The 18,934-nt window shown below is 36.2% G+C and overlaps 3 protein-coding genes and 1 non-coding gene across 6 annotated transcripts; all 4 read right to left on the reverse strand.

The window, feature by feature from the left end:
* Nucleotides 1-114: 114 nt before the first annotated feature.
* Nucleotides 115-5,727, reverse strand: LOC123201503 (probable disease resistance protein At4g27220). The gene is made up of 5 exons (XM_044617038.1): nt 2,472-5,727; nt 2,110-2,400; nt 1,900-2,034; nt 781-1,697; nt 115-557 (listed from the first exon to the last, which is right to left on the reverse strand). Coding segments are annotated over exons 1-5 (4,128 nt in total). The 5' UTR covers nt 5,256-5,727; the 3' UTR covers nt 115-556.
* Nucleotides 5,728-8,226: 2,499 nt separating this feature from the next.
* On the reverse strand, nt 8,227-13,813 carry LOC123209058 (disease resistance protein SUMM2-like). 3 transcript variants are annotated; one of them, XM_044626792.1, is made up of 6 exons: nt 12,127-13,813; nt 10,532-12,057; nt 10,137-10,427; nt 9,931-10,065; nt 8,812-9,727; nt 8,227-8,584 (listed from the first exon to the last, which is right to left on the reverse strand). In XM_044626792.1, exons 1-6 carry the CDS (start codon nt 13,313-13,315, stop codon nt 8,568-8,570), a joined length of 4,074 nt encoding a protein of 1,357 aa, XP_044482727.1. In that variant the 5' UTR covers nt 13,316-13,813; the 3' UTR covers nt 8,227-8,567. The 3 variants fall into 3 exon arrangements, with proteins under 3 accessions (XP_044482727.1, XP_044482728.1, XP_044482726.1); XM_044626793.1 differs by having other exon boundaries at nt 10,532-10,941; nt 11,668-13,810; XM_044626791.1 differs by having other exon boundaries at nt 10,532-13,813.
* A 92-nt stretch (nt 13,814-13,905) lies between these two features.
* Nucleotides 13,906-13,978, reverse strand: TRNAA-UGC. Its single transcript has one exon. It is a non-coding gene; the product is annotated as a tRNA-Ala (tRNA).
* A 482-nt stretch (nt 13,979-14,460) lies between these two features.
* Nucleotides 14,461-18,497, reverse strand: LOC123199092 (probable protein S-acyltransferase 17). Its single transcript, XM_044613931.1, has 10 exons — nt 18,230-18,497; nt 18,052-18,145; nt 16,766-16,860; nt 16,498-16,665; nt 16,332-16,404; nt 16,195-16,247; nt 15,856-15,947; nt 15,712-15,764; nt 15,117-15,242; nt 14,461-15,003 (listed from the first exon to the last, which is right to left on the reverse strand). The coding sequence occupies exons 1-10, from the start codon at nt 18,376-18,378 to the stop codon at nt 14,725-14,727; spliced, it is 1,182 nt and encodes a 393-aa protein (XP_044469866.1). The 5' UTR covers nt 18,379-18,497; the 3' UTR covers nt 14,461-14,724.
* Nucleotides 18,498-18,934: the final 437 nt, after the last annotated feature.

The following is an 18,934-nucleotide window of genomic DNA, read 5'->3' on the forward strand; positions in this document are numbered from 1 at the left end:
TCTGCAGAAAATTGCATATTGAAATATTTGCTCTACCAGCTGAGCTGCATCGCAGGAGCATAATTTGGTTAAAAGACCAAGTACATGTTGCAGCAAAATTTATTCAGGTGTATATGTTTAGGAGACTTCTTCGCATGAATGATTCAATGTATATGTTCAGATCACACAAGAAAACATTTCGCAATTCAAGTTACTCAAAAAGAATTCAAACTTGAATACAGAGAATGGCACATTGGGACAATTACACTTGGAGAACATTAATCTAGAGTACTGCAACAAGACAACAAAAAAAAAAAAAAATGAACCTCTTCACCATTCAACCTTGAATGATCAAACAAAGACAACACAATTGTTGTAACACCTTCAAAGTCTACAATGTTGCTATGAATGAAAGCTGAAGCAGGGTAATATGGACAGAGACGGAAGACCTTCTGACAAGCCTACATTGATAGGATGAAACACAAGCAGCAATGTCTCACAAAATACAAAGGAAAACTGCCTTATTTCTGATGGTGTAGTGATGGATGAGCTTACTCTTCTTCAGAACCCTCAATATTCTGCAATCAAATTGAAAAGCACAGTGAAGGTGAAGCAGGAACTGTAAAGATATATTACTTTATAATGCTTTTAAATAAGGTAAAATGATGATCAAGTCGGGATTGGAGAATTGTATTGCTTGCTTGTGCAGTTGTGCTAAAGTTTACCAGACAAGTGTGAGGAGGAAAATAAAAAAAAATCCACAAGTGTGTACAGGAAAAATCATAGTGAAGTAGTACATACCAACTTCTTCCAGTTAGTTGTTGAATGGTTGTATTAAGGTCACCCTCCAAGCAATCTTTATCCACTCCCAATGTTAGCTGTACTTTTCGTAACCTTGGTGTGCTTAAAACTCCTCTAGAGAAGGTACTCAACTTCGGGCATCCCCTGAAAATGAATTCTTCCAAAGAAGGGAATTTGAGAGAGTGATTCCCAGAACAAAAGCTTGTGAGGCTTGTTAAATTAACAAGTGATAGCCTCTTCAATTTCCTGAAAATAATCTCATCTTCTGTTCCCTCTTCCTCGTCTAGTATTACTTCTGTCATTTTTTTGCACCCATATACATTCAATTGCTCTAGTCGCACCAAGCTTTTGGCGGTAGTTGGTGATACTAAATTTGTCAATCCCCCACAACTCGAAATATTTAGTTTTGTCAGATTTTGGAGTGTTGCAGAAGATGGTGTCAAGTTGAACAAATTTTCACAATAGGATATATATAATATTTCAAGATCTTGAAAAATCAAGTCCAGAATGGAATCTTGTTTCCAGAGGTACTTCAGATCAGAAAGTGAGCTCAACTTCAAAGTTTTTATTCGTGCAAGACTTCCAGCATGATTCTGGTCCTCTCCATTTGATGGGATGTCTCTGTATGAACTAGAACTCAAAGCAAGCTCTTCTGCAACACAATTTTTGCCTTCAAAATTTAGCCCTTGGATTTGAAAAATCTCCTCAAGTAAACCACAATCAGAAACAGTTAGTGACTTTAGGCTTGTAAATCTCTCCAACAAATTAGATGTAAACACAGTCTGTAGCTTATTGCAGCATTCAACTTTCACTAATTTTAGTTTGCAAAATGAAAACTCCCCAACTTGATTGTTCCATATCACTTCTAACTTATCCATGTGGGAAATCACAATTTCCTCTAAGCTTGGGAATATAACCTGTGGTTCACATATCCACACCATTGTGTTAGAAATTATTTCTAGTCCTTACTGAAAGCAGGAGGGAAATACATAAGCAGAAAAAAATTAACCAGAAATAAGTGCAGTAAAGAAGCGAAGGATGATTTAAATTGTACAAGACCTTAAAGCTAGCACAACCGACAAAGACTAGATAGATAAAGAAAAGTTTAAAATAATCTACCTTTCCATTGAAAAAAGGTTCTATGTCATCCTGATGAATCTTCACTAACCTCACATCCTCCTCCTCATTGAAAGTTGTCAAGTCTATGCTGATATTTTCTGAGATGAATGCCCTCAACTCAGGGCATTGCTCTATCTGCAGTTGTTCCAAGGAAGGAAAATCAATATAATTTCCTGAGTCGAATTGTGTGAGGTTTTGAAGGTCTTTTACCTTTATGTAGTTTAATCGAGGGAAAATCACGTCCTTCTTTTCTTCTCCTCTTAATTCATCTATGAATATTATCTCTTCCAAAACCGAACAGTTGCTTATCTCAAGATATTGAACCTGCTCAATGCTTCCAATTGTAGAAGATGAAAACAGATATTTTACATTACCACAGCCCCAAATAATCAAACGTGTCAGATTTTGAATGCAAGAAAATCCTGCTGGAAGTTGGTTGTGCCACAACTTTGGAAAATTTATGGCAACTAGTTCCAAGACCTCCAAGTTAGGGAATGCAACCTGCAAAAAAAGTCTTTGATTATTTTTCTTTTAGCATAAATTAATTAGGTAACAAATGAGAAGATGCCTGCCTTTTCGCTGAAAAGTGCCAAGGGAATATCATCTTCTGAACTGGGTACATTTGAACTTTTCGCTTCAGAGCAGAAGTTGGTGAGCCATGGTAAAGATTTTAGTGTCAAGGAGCGCAATTGACTAAACTCAATCACTTCATGGGTGTCAATCTCATCTTTGTTCTGGATAGCAAATATCTCTTCCATATTACTGCATTCATTCACTTCAATTGTTTCAAGCTGTGGAAGGTCTCTAGCATTAGAGAATAAGAAGATATTCTTCAATTTAGAGCAATATTCCACTTTTATGATTCTCAGTTTGCAGAAAGACTCTGCAGTTAGCTGACCACGGCAAATCTTCTCCAAATTAATCAAATTATGAAGAAATATTGACTCTAAGAGAGGGAAGGCATCATGAGGCACCCATTCCCCTGAATCAACAATACATAGAAAATATGGATTATTTTGGGCATGAAGTTGCTTCAGTTGTGGAAAACCTTGTCCATCTAACTCATAAAGAACATTTTCAACACCCTGCAGTTCATCTAAATATAGATCTTCCACTCCTTGCAACTGAGAGATAATGTTGTCCTCCTGGAAAATGCTGGTATTGAGCTTTAGCTTCAAAGTTCTTGAGGTCTCGTAATTACCAGACCAGTCCCACTCATCCCCTATGAAAATTCTGTACCTCTTCAACTTTTCGGAAAACAAGCCTTTGGGTAGAATCTTGGCATCACGGATATGTATATCTAAAGTGGTCAAGTTGGGCAAATGCTTTAACTCATCAAGGCTAGCGTTACATCTTTCATTGTTGCATCCATCAACCTCCCAATGATCAAAGCTATTACCCATATACAAGACTTCTAATTGGGTTAAGCTTGATATGACATTAGGTGGAATTACTTTTAGTTTGGAGCAACCACTCAAATCTAACAACCTTAACTCAGTCAATTCACTTATTTCTCTTGGCAATTGCTCAAAGTTTGACCTGAGAAAGCTAAGAATTTCTAGTTTCTTCAGGTTTCCTATAATAGTTAAGTCCCTCAAAATGCAACGATCCAGACATAATGTGTGGAGATTTACTAGGAGTTGAAGTGAAGAAGGCAGCAATAATATATGCAGTTTAGTCAAATCTAAAACTCTAAGTTCAGTCATACCTCTGAAAAAATTGTCAGGAATTCTCAATGAATGATCCTTGCTGTAGATATAGAATAATTGAAGATCTGGACATTCCAACTCCTCAGGAAGCTCACTAATGTAGTTACTACGTAAGGACAATGCAGTGCAATTATTCGGTACATTCTTGACAAACCAATCCTGTGGAAGGACCATATTTCTCACTGCAAACATATGTTGGTCCCTAAATGCAATTGAATTGGCAACATCACGAACAACATCGTGCATTGCAAATTTTTCACTGGTAGAACTGTCAAGCAACAGACAAGCGGCTTTGAGTTTATATACCAACGCATATACTCTGTCCCAAGCTTCTTGCATTGTGTTGATTCCTCTGTATAAGCCCAAACCCATTCCATATTTCACCAAGTCCGTAATTAAAGCACTGTAGTTAAATCCCATTAGACTACAAAGCAAAAAAGTTGACTTGAGTTCTTCACCTTCTAAACGATTGTAGCTCAACTCTATAGTTGAATAAGCCACCGCATTCATTCCTTCAAAGTTTTCTGGAGAAGGGGTCTTCAGTTTTAGCAAGGCATCCTTCCATTCAGATAAACTCTTGTTTCTTAATGCCCTTGCTATTGTCACAATGGCAATGGGCAAGCCAGCACATACCTTGACCACATCCATCGCTACAGATCGTAAATCACTGTTTTCTATAGAATCGCCTGCCATCTTCTTAAACAGACACCAAGCTTCTTCTTCATTTAGAACTCTAACCAAGAAATTAATTTGAGAATCCATCTCATTTGACAATATATCAAGACTTCTGGATGAGAGCAATATTTTGCACCCCTTATGAGCCTCTCCAAAAGGAATTCCTACAGCATCCAAATCAATTCGCCGCCAAATATTATCTAAGATGACAAGGACCTTCTTCTCGCTCTTCAATCGTGCACAAAGCTTCTTGGCTCTTCCATTTTCACTCTCCTCAGAGAATTCCAGACCTAACTCATCTGCAATTTCACCTTGAGTCCTCTTTACATCAAAAGCCTGGGTTAAAACAACATAAACTACCTCATCAAAAAGCTTGGTTTTCTTAGCTTGTCGGGCAACATGCTTCACTAGCATTGTCTTGCCAACGCCACCCATCCCATAAATCCCAGTGATGCTCACATCAGGATTAATTAATGCATTCAATATATCCTTCAGAGTGGACAATCTTGATTCAAAGACCTCGTAACCAGTGATAGGTGGCCAAATCTCCTGCAGAATGGCTTTGAAGGAAACTCTCGCAAATTTCCCTTCTTCCAGGAGTTTATCAATAACCTCCACCTGCCTCACTGATTTCTCGCTAAATCGATATTGTGCCATAAAATTTGGACACAAACCCATTAAACACCAGTTATCTTCTTGATCTTCATATTCAAAGACCCTCTCTGCCTCATCAGAGGTCTTGTTCGCGCTAATCAGCCACTTTTCAACATCACCTTCAATCTCTTCCCCCCTCCTTCTAGCATCATTAATAGAATGATGTATCCTTTCTCTAGCATCCTTGAGCTTTTCAACTTCAGTCTTGAGATTCTGATAGTTCCTTTTATAGTCCAATAAATAGCAAATCGGACGAACAACAGGATCAACCAAGTACTCTGCAATTTTTGCAGCAACAGAAACAACTACATCGACCATTTTTAACCCCCTTTTTCTTTCTTTCTTTCCCTTTCTGCTCTCTATCAATCAAGATTTTAAAATGCAAACCAATCAAACCAACTAAACTAATAATAAAACAGGGATTGAAAAAAAACAACTAATATAGACAGTGGAAAACTTAGAATGAGTCTTTGCAAAAATGAAATTGAGCACAAGGCAGACTAAGTATAAGCCGCCTGATTGAATGGAAAAGTCAAAGACTGATGTAACAAGCAAAACTGCCAATAATTATCAGCACAAGAATAAAAAATAATATAAAGGAAGGAACATGCCCACAACTAAGATTATTGTTTATATCATTTGCAGAACTGTCAACGACTTCAAGGACGCTAAAAACGAATAAAGGAAGAAAACAACTAAATGCAGAGATGTTTGACCAGAGGAAAATAAATTAATTGATAAGTAAGAGCAGAAACTTATACGATAAGACACAACATTCTCAGCTGCTGCCAACCTTACCCAGGAAGAATATTCTGGTCGCCAAATCATCAAACTTATCCAATGGACTGAAACTTATACCATGAGCCGGCAAAAGGCCAAAGGACTATTTCCCACCCAAGATGTGCTGCACTATCAAGTTTCTCTCTTTTAACTATGAAAATACCAAATACTCACTCATAAACAGCTAAATTTAACAGAACCCTAACGTCTTAAAATTTTATCTTTTTTTCCTCCCCTAACCCCTAAAAACTAACTATTTTCCCCTATGTCAAGTTTTGAAAAATAACATTTTCTCTTTTAGGGCTTAGTTTTCAATCCCCAAAGCTAAATCCTGAGCCATCGCCGACGACAATAAAGCTCTTCAAATTTTAGGTCGTCGTCTTTGCCAGATTTGGGCCCATCGATGTTCCAGAGGAGAGAAGAGATGTCGTCGGAGCATGGTAGTGCGTCGAGAAGGCTTCGTCATTGGCGATGGCTCCGGATTTGACATCGGGGATTGAAAACTAAATCCTAGGGGGGGAAATGCTATTTTTCAAAACTTTACTTAGAGAAAATGGTTAGTTTTTAGGGGTTAGAGAAGAAAAAGAAGATTAAATTTTAATTTATTTTTAATATTACAGATAAAATAATGATTTTATCTTTGAATTCGTTTTTTTTAACATTCCATGATAGGTAAATGGGTTGTTCAAAATTAACGGATGAGAATGTGTAAAAAAAGTATACGTTGGATGGGAAAAGTCCTTTGGCCGTCGGAAAAATATAAAAATGGTGTAGAAGCAGGGGATCAAACTCCGCACTTCTTACATGCAAAGCAAGCGCTCTAACATTTGAGCTACATGCCCATTTGTAATTCCAAGCACATGGTTTTCCAATACAAGACATATTTCGCACGATTCCATACATGTGTTTGTGCAATACAATGAGTGTATTATATAAGATATAATACACATTTTTTAAGAATTAATAACATGATGATGGTGTATTTGAAGGAAGTATGAGTTTTGTTAGATTATTTGTAACACTTTTATATAAATTTCACATCAATAAAATACAGAAAAGATGTTAAGTATGTATATATATCTCACATCATCTATCATCAGTTAGATAACTTTCGGATTCTTGTTTCTCAATATACTTGTAATATAATAGTTTATACTTGGAAAGCAATACTTCATGCTAAGTATCCAACACACTCGAGGCACCATCATGCAATTCTATAAACTTTACAAATCGACTGCAAAATTTGTTGTAGCTGAAATATGTGGCAGATTTGAAAGATGAATTTTTAAGAAGACTTGTGATAACGGTAGAGGGATTATACTGATAAGACTAATCTTGTAGCCCACCACGAGGGGGTGCGAGGGCTTTGAGTAAATGCAGTGGTTAAAATTCTGCCGCTAATTAGTTTAGTCAAATAAAATGCATACCACCTGTAGATTGAAGCGACATACTATTGTACATGTACTAGTTGTTACAGAAATATAACCGAGTACATGTGTTACGTATTTTTCAACTAAGGGGGTATATAAAAAGTTATATTAAAGTGTATGAAAATAGACAAAGCGTGTGTACTGCAAAATATTAATAAATCTCTTCTTCATTTGATAATTTTCTTTATTCGTAGTAAAATTTTTACCATCATCTATTTGTGGCTTTTTCTGGATTGAGACTTCCTCTTAAATATATGTGTTGTTGTGTTGAGTATTTGTGCATTTTTGCTCTTTGTTTTCTTTGTTTCACAACAAAATCAAAGCAAAATTTTTTGTGAATCTGAATGACAAAATCTGTCTCATCAAAATGATTAAAAGACCTCTTCATACGAATGATTCACTGTATGTCTTCAAATTACAGAAGAAAACATTTCGCAATACAATTTACTCAAAAAGAAGGTCAAAGGACTTATTCCAACCTAAAATATCCTTTAATTTCAAGTTTCCACCCTTTAATTATAAAAATCTCAAATACTCACCTATAGGGGGTTAAATCTGTTAGTTTTAAAAGCAAAATTGTTATTTTATCTGTAATATTAAAAATAAATTAAAATTTAATATCTTTTTCCCCCTCCAAAAACCCTAAAAATTAAACTTTTGCACCTAAGACAAATTTTAAAAAATGGCATTCCCCCCCTATGGTTTAGTTTTCAAACTCCAACATCATTATCAGCGATCTCTCTCTCTCTCTCAACTTCCTCCCAAGCTTCATTTGACGTTGATTGGGCATACAGCTGAGTGGAGAGAGATCACTGGAGGGAGAGGAAGCTTAGGGAGGGAGAGATCGTCGACAATAGTGTTGGAGTTTGAAAACTAAATCCTAAGAGGGAAAATGTTGTTTTTTAAAATTGGTTTATAAGGGAAATAGTTAATTTTTAGAGTTTAAAAAGGAAAAAAAGATAAAACTTTAAGGAGTTAAAGTTTTTTAATTTTATCTGACCATAAATAAATAAATGAAATTTTTAAAGTTAAAAGATAAGAACTTGAGATTAGAGGATACTTTGGATAAGAAATAGTCCTTTGGCCCAAAAAGAATTCAAACTTCAATAGAGAGAATGGCACATTGAGATGTTTACACTCAGACATCATAAATCTAGGGTAATGCAACAAGACAATAAAAAAATGAACCCCTCCACCATTCAACCTTGAATGATCAAACAAAGACAACACAATTGTTGTACCACCTTCAAAGTCTACAATGTTACTGTGAATGAAAGCTGAAGCAGGGTATGGACAGAGACAGAAGACCTTCTGACAAGCCGATGTTGATAGGATGAAACACAAGCAGCAATGTCTCACAAAATACAAAGAAAAACTGCCTTATTTCTGATGGTGCATTGATGGATGAGCTTACGCTTCTTTAGAACCTTCCATATTCTGTAATCAAAGATTAAAGCACATTGAAGGTGAAAGCAGGAACTGTAAAGATATATTACTTCATAATGCTTTTATATAAGGTACGATGATGATCAAGTGGGGATTGGACAACTGTATTGCTTGCTTGTGCAGTTGTGCTAAAGTTGCCAGACAAGTGTGAGGAGAAAATTTAAAAAAAATCCACAAGTGCGTACAGGAAAAAACATGATTAGAGAAGTAATACATACCACTTCTTCCAGTTAGTTGTTGCATGGTTGTATTAAGGTCACCCTCCAAGCACTCTTTATCCACTCCCAATGTTAGCTGTACTTTTCGTAGCCTAGGTGTGCTTAAAACTCCTCTAGAGAAAGTACTCATTTGCGGGCATCCCCTGAAAATGAATTCTTCCAAAGAAGGGAATTTGAGAGAGTGATTCCCAGAACAAAAGCTTGTGAGGCTTGATAAATTATCAAGTGACAGCCTCTTCAATTTCCTGAAAATAATCTCAGCTTCTGTTGCCTCTCCCTCATTTGCTATTACTTCTGTCATTTTTTTGCACGCATATACATTCAATTGCTCAAGTCGAACAAGGCTTTTGGCAGTACTCGGTGTTACTAAATTTATCAATCCCCCGCAAGTTGAAATATTTAGTGTTGTCAGATTTTGGAGTGCTGCTGAGGATGGTGTTAAGTTGATCAAATTTTCACAACAGGATACATATAATATTTCAAGATCTTGAAGAATCAAGTCCAGCGTGGAGTCTTCTTTCCAGAGATACTTCAGATCAGAAAGTGAGCTCAACTTCAAAGTTTTTATTTGTGCAAGACTTCCAGCATGTATCTGACGCTCTCCATGTGAGGGTATCTCTTTGTATGAACTAGAACTCAGTGCAAGCTTTTCTGCATCGCAATTTTTGCCTTCAAAATTTAGCCCCTGGATTTGAAAAATCTCCTCAAGTAAACCACAATCAGAAACAGTTATTGACTTCAGGCTTGTAAATCTTTCTAGCAAATTAGATGTAAACAGAGTCTGTAGCTTATTGCAGCATTCAACTTCCACCAATTTTAGTTTGCAAAATGATAACTCGCCAACTTGGTTGTTCCATATCATCTCTAAGTTATCCATGTGGGAAATTACAATTTCCTCTAAGCTTGGGAATATAACCTGTAGTTCACATATCCACACCATTGTTTTAGAAATTATTTCTAGTCCTTACCGAAAGCAAGAGGGAAATACATAAGCGGAAAAAAATTTAACCGGAAATAAGTGTAGTAAACAAGGGAAGGATGATTTAAATTGTACAAGACCTTAAAACTCACACAACCGACAAAGATTAGCTAGACAAAGAAAAGTTTAAAATAATCTACCTTTCCATTGAAAAAAGGTTTTATCCCATCCTGATGAATCTCCACTAATCTCATATCCTCCTCCTCATTGGAAGTTGTCAAGTCTACGCTGATATTTTCTAAGATGAATGCCCTCAACACAGGGCATTGCTCTATCTGCGGTTATTTCAAGGAAAATCAATATAATTTTCTGAGTAGAATTGTGTGAGGTTTTGAAGGTCTTTTACCTTTATGTAGTTTAATCGAGTGAAAATCACGTCCTTTTCTTCTTCTCCTCTTAATTCATCTATGAATATTATCTCTTCCAAAACCGAACAGTTGCTTATCTCAAGATATTGAACCTGCTCAAAGCTTCCAATTGTAGAAGATGAAAACAGATATTTTACATTACCGCAACCCCAAATAATCAAACGTGTCAGATTTTGAATGCAAGAAAATCCTGCTGGAAGTTGGTTGTGCCACAACTTTGGAAAATTTATGGCAACTAGTTCCAAGACCTCCAAGTTAGGGAATGCAACCTGCAAAAAAAGTCTTTGATTATTTTTCTTTTAGCATAAATTAATTAGGTAACAAATGAAAAGAAGCAAAAAGAATAAAATGACCGAAAAAATAAAAAACCTGCCTTCTCACTGAATAGTGCCAAGGGAATATCATCTTCTGAAATGGGTACATTTGAACTTTTCACTTCAGAGCAAAAGTTGGTGAGCCGTGGTAAAGATTTTAGTGTCAGGGAGCGCAATTGACTAAACTCAATCACTTCATTGGTGTCGATCTCATCTTTGTTCTCAATAGCAAATATATCTTCCATATTACTGCATTCATTCACTTCAATTGTTTCAAACTGTGGAAGGTCTCTAGCATTAGAGAATGAGAAGATATTCCTCAATTTATAACAATATTCCACTTTCATGATTCGTAATTTGGAAAAAGACTCTGCAGTCACTTGACCACGACAAATCTTCTCCAAATTAATCAAATTATGAAGAAACATCGACTCTAAGTGGGGGAAGGCATCGTGAGGCACCCATTCACCTGAATCAACAATACATAGAAAATATGGATTATTTTGGGCATGAAGGTGCTTCAATTGTGGGAAACCTTCTCCATCTAACTCATAAAGAACATTTTCAACACCCTGCAGTTCATCTAAGTATAGATCTTCCACTCCTTGCAAATGACAGATAATATTGTCCTCTCGGAAAATGCTGGTGTTGAGCTTTAGCTTCAAAGTTCTTGAGGTTTCATAATTACCAGACCAGTCCCACTCATCTCCTATGAATATTCTGTACCTCTTCAACTTTTCGGAGAACAAGCCCTTGGGTAGAATCTTGGCATCACGGATATGTATATCTAAAGTGGTCAAGTTGGACAAATGCTTTAACTCATTAAGGTTAGCGTTACATCTTCCATTGTTGCATCCTTCAACCTCCCAATGAACAAAACTATTACCCATATACAAGACTTCTAATTGGGATAAGCTTGATATGACATTAGGTGGAATTACTTTAAGTTTGGAGCAACCACTCAAATCTAACAACCTTAACTCAGTCAATTGACTTATTTCTCCCGGTAGTTGCTCAAAGTGAGACCTGAGAAAGCTAAGAAATTCTAATTTCTTGAGGCTTCCTATAATAGTTAAGTCCCTCAAAATGCAACGATCTAAACATAATGTGCGAAGATTTACTAGGAGTTGAAGGGAAGAAGGCAACAATAATATATGCAGTTTAGTCAAATCTAAAACGGTAAGTTCAGTCATACCTCTGAAAAAATTGTCAGGAATTCTCAATGAATGATCCTTGCTATAGATATAGAATAATTGAAGATCTGGACATTCCAACTCCTCAGGAAGCTCACTAATATTGTTGCTACGTAAGGACAATGCAGTGCAATTATTTGGTACATTCTTGACAAACCAATCCTTTGGAAGGACCGTATTTCTCACTGCAAACATATGTCGGTCCCTAAATGCAATTGATATGGCAACATCGCGAACAACATCGTGCATTGCAAATTTTTCACTGGTAGAACTGTCAAGCAACAGACAAGCGGCTTTGAGTTTATATACCAACGTATATACTCTGTCCCGAGCTTCTTGCATTGTGTTGATTCCTCTGTATAAACCCAGACCCATTCCATATTTCACCAAGTCTGTAATTAAAGCACTGTAGTTATATCCCAGTAGACTACAAAGCAAAAAAGTTGACTTGAGTTCTTCACCTTCTAGACGATTGTAGCTCAACTCTATAGTTGAATAAGCCACTGCATTCATTCCTTCAAAGTTTTCTGGAGAAGGGGTTCTCAGTTTTAGCAAGGCATCCTTCCATTCAGATACGCTCTTGTTTCTTAGTGCCCTTGCTATTGTCACAATGGAAATGGGCAAACCATCACAAACCTTGACCACATCCATTCCTACAGATTGTAAATCACTGTTTTCAATTGAATCGCCTGCCATCTTCTTAAACAGAAGCCAAGCTTCTTCTTCATTTAGAACTCTAACCAAGAAATTAATTTGAGAATCCATCTCATTGTACAATACATCAAGACTTCTGGATGTGAGCAAAATTTTGCACCCCTTATGAGCCTCTCCGAAAGGAATTCCTACAGCATCCAAATCAATTCGCCACCAAATATTATCTAAGATGACAAGAACCTTCTTCTCGCTCATCAGTCGTGCACAAAGCTTCCTGGCTCTTCCATTTTCACTCTCCTCAGAGAATTCCAGACCTAACTCGTCTGCAATTTCTCCTTGAGTCCTTTTTACATCTAGAGCCTGGGTTACAACAACATAAACTACCTCATCAAAAAGTTTGGTTTTCTTAGCTTGTCGGGCAACATGCTTCACTAGCATTGTCTTGCCAACGCCACCCATCCCATAAACCCCAATGATGCTCACATCAGGATTAATTAATGCATTCAATACATCGTTCAGAGTGGACAATCTTGATTCAAAGACCTCGTAACCCGTGATAGGTGGCCAAATCTCCTGCAGAGTGGCTTTGAAGGAAACTCTGTCAAATTGCCCTTCTTCCAGGAGTTTATTAATAGCCTTCACCCGCCTCACCGATTTCTTGCTAATCCGATATTGTGCCATAAAATTGGGACACAACCCCATCAAACACCAGTTCTTTTCTTGATCTTCATGTTCAAAGATCCTCTCTGCCTCATCACAGCTCTTGTTCACGCTAATCAACCACTTTTCAACATCACCTTCAATCTCTTCTCCCCTCCTTCTAGCATCATTAATAGAATGATGTATCCTTTCTCTAGCATCCTTGAGCTTCTCAACTTGTGTCTTGAGATTCTGATAGTTCCTTTTATAGTCCGATAAATAGCGAATCGGAAGAACAACAGGATCAACCAAGTACTCTGCAATTTTTGCAGCAACAGAAACAACTACATCGTCCATTTTCAGTTCTTTTTATTTTTTCTTTCTTCCTTTTTTTCCTTAATCAATCAAGATTTAAAAAAATGCAAACTACTCAAAGTAACCAATAATAGAACAGGGATTCAAGTAATCTATGTCTACATACAGTGGAAAACTTAGGGATGAGGCTTTGCAAAAATGAAATTGAGTACAAGGAAGACTAACTACAAGCCGCCTGATTCAATGGAAAAGTCAAACACGGATGTAACGTGCCAGATTGCCAATAATTATCAGCACAAGAAATAGGAAGAATCAAAAATAATATAAAGGAAGGAACGTGCCAATAACTAAGTCAACATAAGACTTCGAGGATGCTAAAAACAAATAAAGGATGAAAACAACTAAATAGAGAGATGTTTGGCCAGAGAAAAATAAATTGATTAAGTTTAGAAACATACACAATACGAAACGACATCCTCAGCTGCTTCGAAACTTACACAGTCAAGAATATTCAGATGCCAAATCATCCAACTTATCCAATGAGCCGAAACAATGCTAGCCAAAAAAATCATATCCAACCTCACCCACCTTAAAAGTTACGAGAAAACGAAAATGCTACAATCAAATAAAAATGGAGATGCAGGGGATCGAACCCTGTACCTCTCGCATGCAAAGCGAGCGCTCTACCATTTGAGCTACATCCCCACTGCACACTTTCGGTTTACATAATATATTTAACTTCGTTTATGTTTGCTTTAACAGTTACTTGAGCCAAATATTACAAAAACTGTTCATAAAATACCATGCCATGTTAGATACATTCTCAGGAGGTCTGCATTGCTAATGTTTTTAGACTGAATAAGGACCTGACCCAGCCAAAAGATCAATTCATGAGTTGACCAATTAGACAAACTGACAATGTAATTATAACATTATTAAAAATTTTAAAAGGATTTTAACCATGTTAACATTATCATGATAATTAAATGTGATTTGACATGGTTAATCCGATTCAATCTTAGATGAACCTTGTTCAATACTTAAAACAAGTTTTAATGATAACCCAAACCAGATTTATTGCCCGTGCACTTCGGGTTTTAAAACACTGGAGTATCAAAACACAAAGCAGATCACTGTTTGTTTCCACAAATTGTAAATCTCCTATCTTAATTTCACAACATGCTGTGTGTATGCCATATTCGGAATCTACCATCATAATTCATGCTTTCATCTCTCGGTACAACAGAATATGTTCAAGCTTTCACTAATAACAATTAGCAAGGCAAAATAAGGCTGTATTGTTCCACACGATCCTCCCCTTGAAGCTATAAGAAAGCATTTATAAATCACATTACAATAACATGTTGGTAAGCCATGAAACTACTAGTGGAACAAACAATGCATGAAAACTTGCATTCATAGCCAAGTGTGTATGGTCTTTCACAACAATCTCAGGTAGACTTCGATTTTCTCCATGAAAATGACCGTCTTGTCGATAGGGGATATATGACCTCCCAAATGTTGTGAAATGTTCCTTTATCATACACGTTTTTCTTAACAACAACCTCAACATCTTCTAGGGGGGAACGTCGAAAAAAAGCTTTCCACTTGCTCTTTGGAGGCTTCCTTTCGCTGCTCATCCCACTTATACTTGATTTAAGTGCAGCAGCACTTGCTCTTGCTTCATTTAGCTTTCTCTGCCAGTTTATGTAATCTTGCCACTTGAAGGTCTGTTGGTTTAAGTACATAACCATACATTAATTCAGGGTTTAGGTAATGAGATTCTTGTAATGTGATGGTGATACATATATGTAAAGAAAATAAGACTATTTGGCAAATTCACCTCATTTGTTGTTGTATTTGTGCGACAAAGGTTGGCATGATACCCAAAGAAACCCGCCAGTAGGAGAGAAACAATGGCAAGAAACACCGTAAGCAGTATCTGAATGTTATATGAGCCCAACAGCCACTATTAAACACCAAAAAAACATTTATCAACTTGATAAACCACACTTTATAATGTTAAATGTCAATGCATTGACTTCTAAAACAACAATTATGACACCACCTAACACTCCAATGCACATACACAAGCATAAGCATAACAAAGGGCCAACCAAGTAACAGATATTCTCCACATCTACAAGGAGGATGAATGGGTTTTTCACATAAATTAAGTAAATCTTCTCACTCACCTCAGAAATTCAGTTTAAAATAAAAGATACCACATTTTTCTTGAAACAATAGAAGAATGATCTCTCAGATCTTAATGCTACTGTTAACAAGAAAGACATCATTGGAAAAAGTTCAAAACTTCCCCATGACATTGCAAAAAGCTATTCTCAGTAACAGTGTTCAAAAACACGAATTTTTGCTCATGCTTCAAAAGACAAACCTCAGATTAAATAGGCATGAACAGAGAAAATCACAATTATCACCTGTACAACATGTGGTGCTAAGCTGGAAAAAGAATTTTCTATGCCATAATACACTGCAAAAAATGATAAAGAGAGGCAAGCCACAATGAGACTCATAAGCAGATGTCCAACAACTAGATGATTTAAAAGGAAAATCATCTTTACCAGTTAGAATATATACAACTTTTAATTCTTTCAATCGTCCAGCAAGAACCAAGCCAATTGCAATGGCTCCATATAAACAAAGAAGAAAATGCCTGCAAAACACTAATGACGCATTTAACATAATAAATAAATAAATAAATTACAGAGCTGTAAAAATGAGTTTGACCCCTGTGATTAACCAAAAAACAAAATAATAATATCTTTAAAAACCACCCTAAAAATGAAATGTATTGACAGCACAAGCAGATGTACAAACAAAAAGTAAGACTAAATAGTCCCAACCAAAGTTTACATTGCTTGCTGGTAGAATAAACTTTTGATAAATCATAAAGCACTCACCATAAAAGAAAAGCCAAGAAGTATCGGGTATTTCTCTCCCCTATGCAATTATTCTACAATTGTAAAGAAACTTCATAAGAAACCAAAAATCTAATATTATTTGATATGCAACTAAAATGGTTTAAGATGATGCAAACCATCCATCCACAGTGGTGGTCAAATCGGGCAACACACCGACCACATATGCCGCAGTGTTTGGACCTAGCAGGCCTAAAGCAGAAATTCAATGAAGAAGTCCCATCATTACAAATAAAAGTGAAAAGTTCTAAAGAGCATGTTTACAAGGAAGAACAATGAACTCACTTTGGAATTTTACAAGTAAAACATTCCTTTTCTGTGAATATAATATTGTCATAGGGATAAGCAGAGATATACTGTGAAACATTCTCTGCATTCACAGTTCCAGCATCAGTAAAGCAAGTCAACAGGAAAAGCAGAATCCCGACACCAACTCCCAACAAGCTTGCGTACCTGGAAAGCCATCCAAATAGATGACAAGGTTCAGAACAGAACACATGCAGGAAATTTTAAGCCATTAAAAGAGTAAGCATATGCATGCATGGCATGGTACCTGTGAATTCCACTTAAATAATGTCCAGGAATATAGCTAAAGCATGACTTTGCAATTAAATAGTAAGTCCCACCAATTATTGCCAAATAAATTATCTGCAGTTAAAGATACAGTTTAACAATGGACTGAGTGTATGCCATAACAGGAAAGCAAAAACCAAGTATATACTAGATCACCAGCATAAGAAACAGTTATAATCATAATTTATTAGTAGATTTGTGACAAGATCATTTAGAAGAATACCCTTACAACCATTGAATTAAAGGAAGATGATCTAAAATTTCTTCAACAGGTAGCACAAATTTAACATCAAAATTGGCCAAGACTGATTACCCAAATACCAAGAAAAACTAGTTATGGACTTTGGACGCTTTTATCACTAATAAAACTGCTTCAAGTACCCAGTAGAGCATTAATACTGAACTTTTTCACACTGGATAAAATACAAGACAACAAATTTTGAGATCCAAAGAGCACTTCAATTGTTTTTGGAGAAGCATTAATTGATGTTTTCATAAAGCACTCAAATGAAAAAGTAGTAATTTCAAAAAAGCACATGATAGTTCTTTTTCTTCATGAAGTAACATCAAAATTCAAATCATTCTTTCAACAGGTATCAATGCTTTAGCAAATAGAAGTTTTATGAAAAAGCATTTGAAAATACACCCTGAACCGATACTCACTCAAACACTCCAACATACGCCCTATAATAACACTCACTGAAGCACTCCAGGATACACCCTAAATTGATAGTCATCACTAAATTCCAAAAATTTTCTTGTCAAATCAGTATAATTTAATATCCTTACTAAAGAAGCACTTGACAGGTCTTGTTTCTTAAAGCACTTGTTAGAGCTATGTTAGACAACATGTTTACTCCAAAGCACTTCCAACAAGAGCACACTCAAACACGCCATAAAAAGGATTCTCATTCATCACCCAAATTCCAAAATTCCATCGTCAAAACACTATCATTTGAAATCCTTTCTGAAGAAATGCTTCGTGTGTCCTCTACTTATCAATTCATTTATAAGTGTTTATAAGATAACAATGTGCTCAGAAGAGCTTCCTACATAAGCACTCTCAAATACACCCCAAATTCCCCTCCACCCCAAAACACCGCAATTCAAGTCAACACTCTCTTTTTGAAAACAAACAAGTAAAAGAGGAAGCTCCAAAACATCAAAATCAACAACATTGACATTCACAACAATCAATAATGAAACCACGTTTTATTCAAATTCATCAAATAACCAGCATGCACAAACAAATAAACAAAATCAAACCTGTAAGATGGGGTTAGGCCGATCGCAACAAAAATACTCAACAGAAAGAATCACATGAGTCCCCTTCTCCCCACACACGAACCCAACGAACCGGCTGAAAAAAAAAAACCCAGAAATAAAATCATCAGACCGAATCAAAACCGCAAAAAGAAACACAAAAGTGTAAGTGGGTCCGTACAGAAAGTAATCGTAGGCGCCAAAAGTGATAAACCGGTGGATGCGTTCGATGGGAGTGCCTTGAAAGATAGGCCATTGGCCACAGAGGAAAGAGACTACAACCAAGGCCGTGATGAGGCCGTGGATTATGAGAAGCCAGGGAATATCCATGCTTTGTTTTCGTTTAGCAAGAGAGACCTGAAAGCGGTTCGCCGAGCATTCAGTTTATTTTGACAGTTTCGTTTTCGTTTGTCTTGGTGATTTGGGCACTGCATTTGACTTTGACTGCAATTTCAGTTACTATTTATATATTTCCCAACTGGTAAATTTAGTAAAATAATTACCACCTCGTCAATCCGACAGACTCAGATTTTTTTACTTTTTCTCTTACAACTTTTCTCCTTCTCCTTCTCCGACATTACCGTCTATTTGAGTTACTCATTTGCCTTAAAACCAAGTTTAAATTCACTCTTGTTTGACCTTGGGTAGACTCGAATTTAACCCTAAGCTCATGTCCCAAAAACAAATGCAGAATACTTTAATCTTATCAATTATTTATGAAAGTATTTTCAGAATTTAAAATTCCTGATATTCAACAACTTACAGGTAAAACTTTTTTAAATAATAATATAATTTCAAATTAATTACTATGTTGAATTTAATTCATACAGGACTATTATAAATTTCATCTTCAATTTATATTTATTTTGAGAAAGTGTGTAACAAA

This window comes from Mangifera indica, chromosome 2, assembly GCF_011075055.1.
Source record: "Mangifera indica cultivar Alphonso chromosome 2, CATAS_Mindica_2.1, whole genome shotgun sequence".
Taxonomy (NCBI): domain Eukaryota; kingdom Viridiplantae; phylum Streptophyta; class Magnoliopsida; order Sapindales; family Anacardiaceae; genus Mangifera; species Mangifera indica.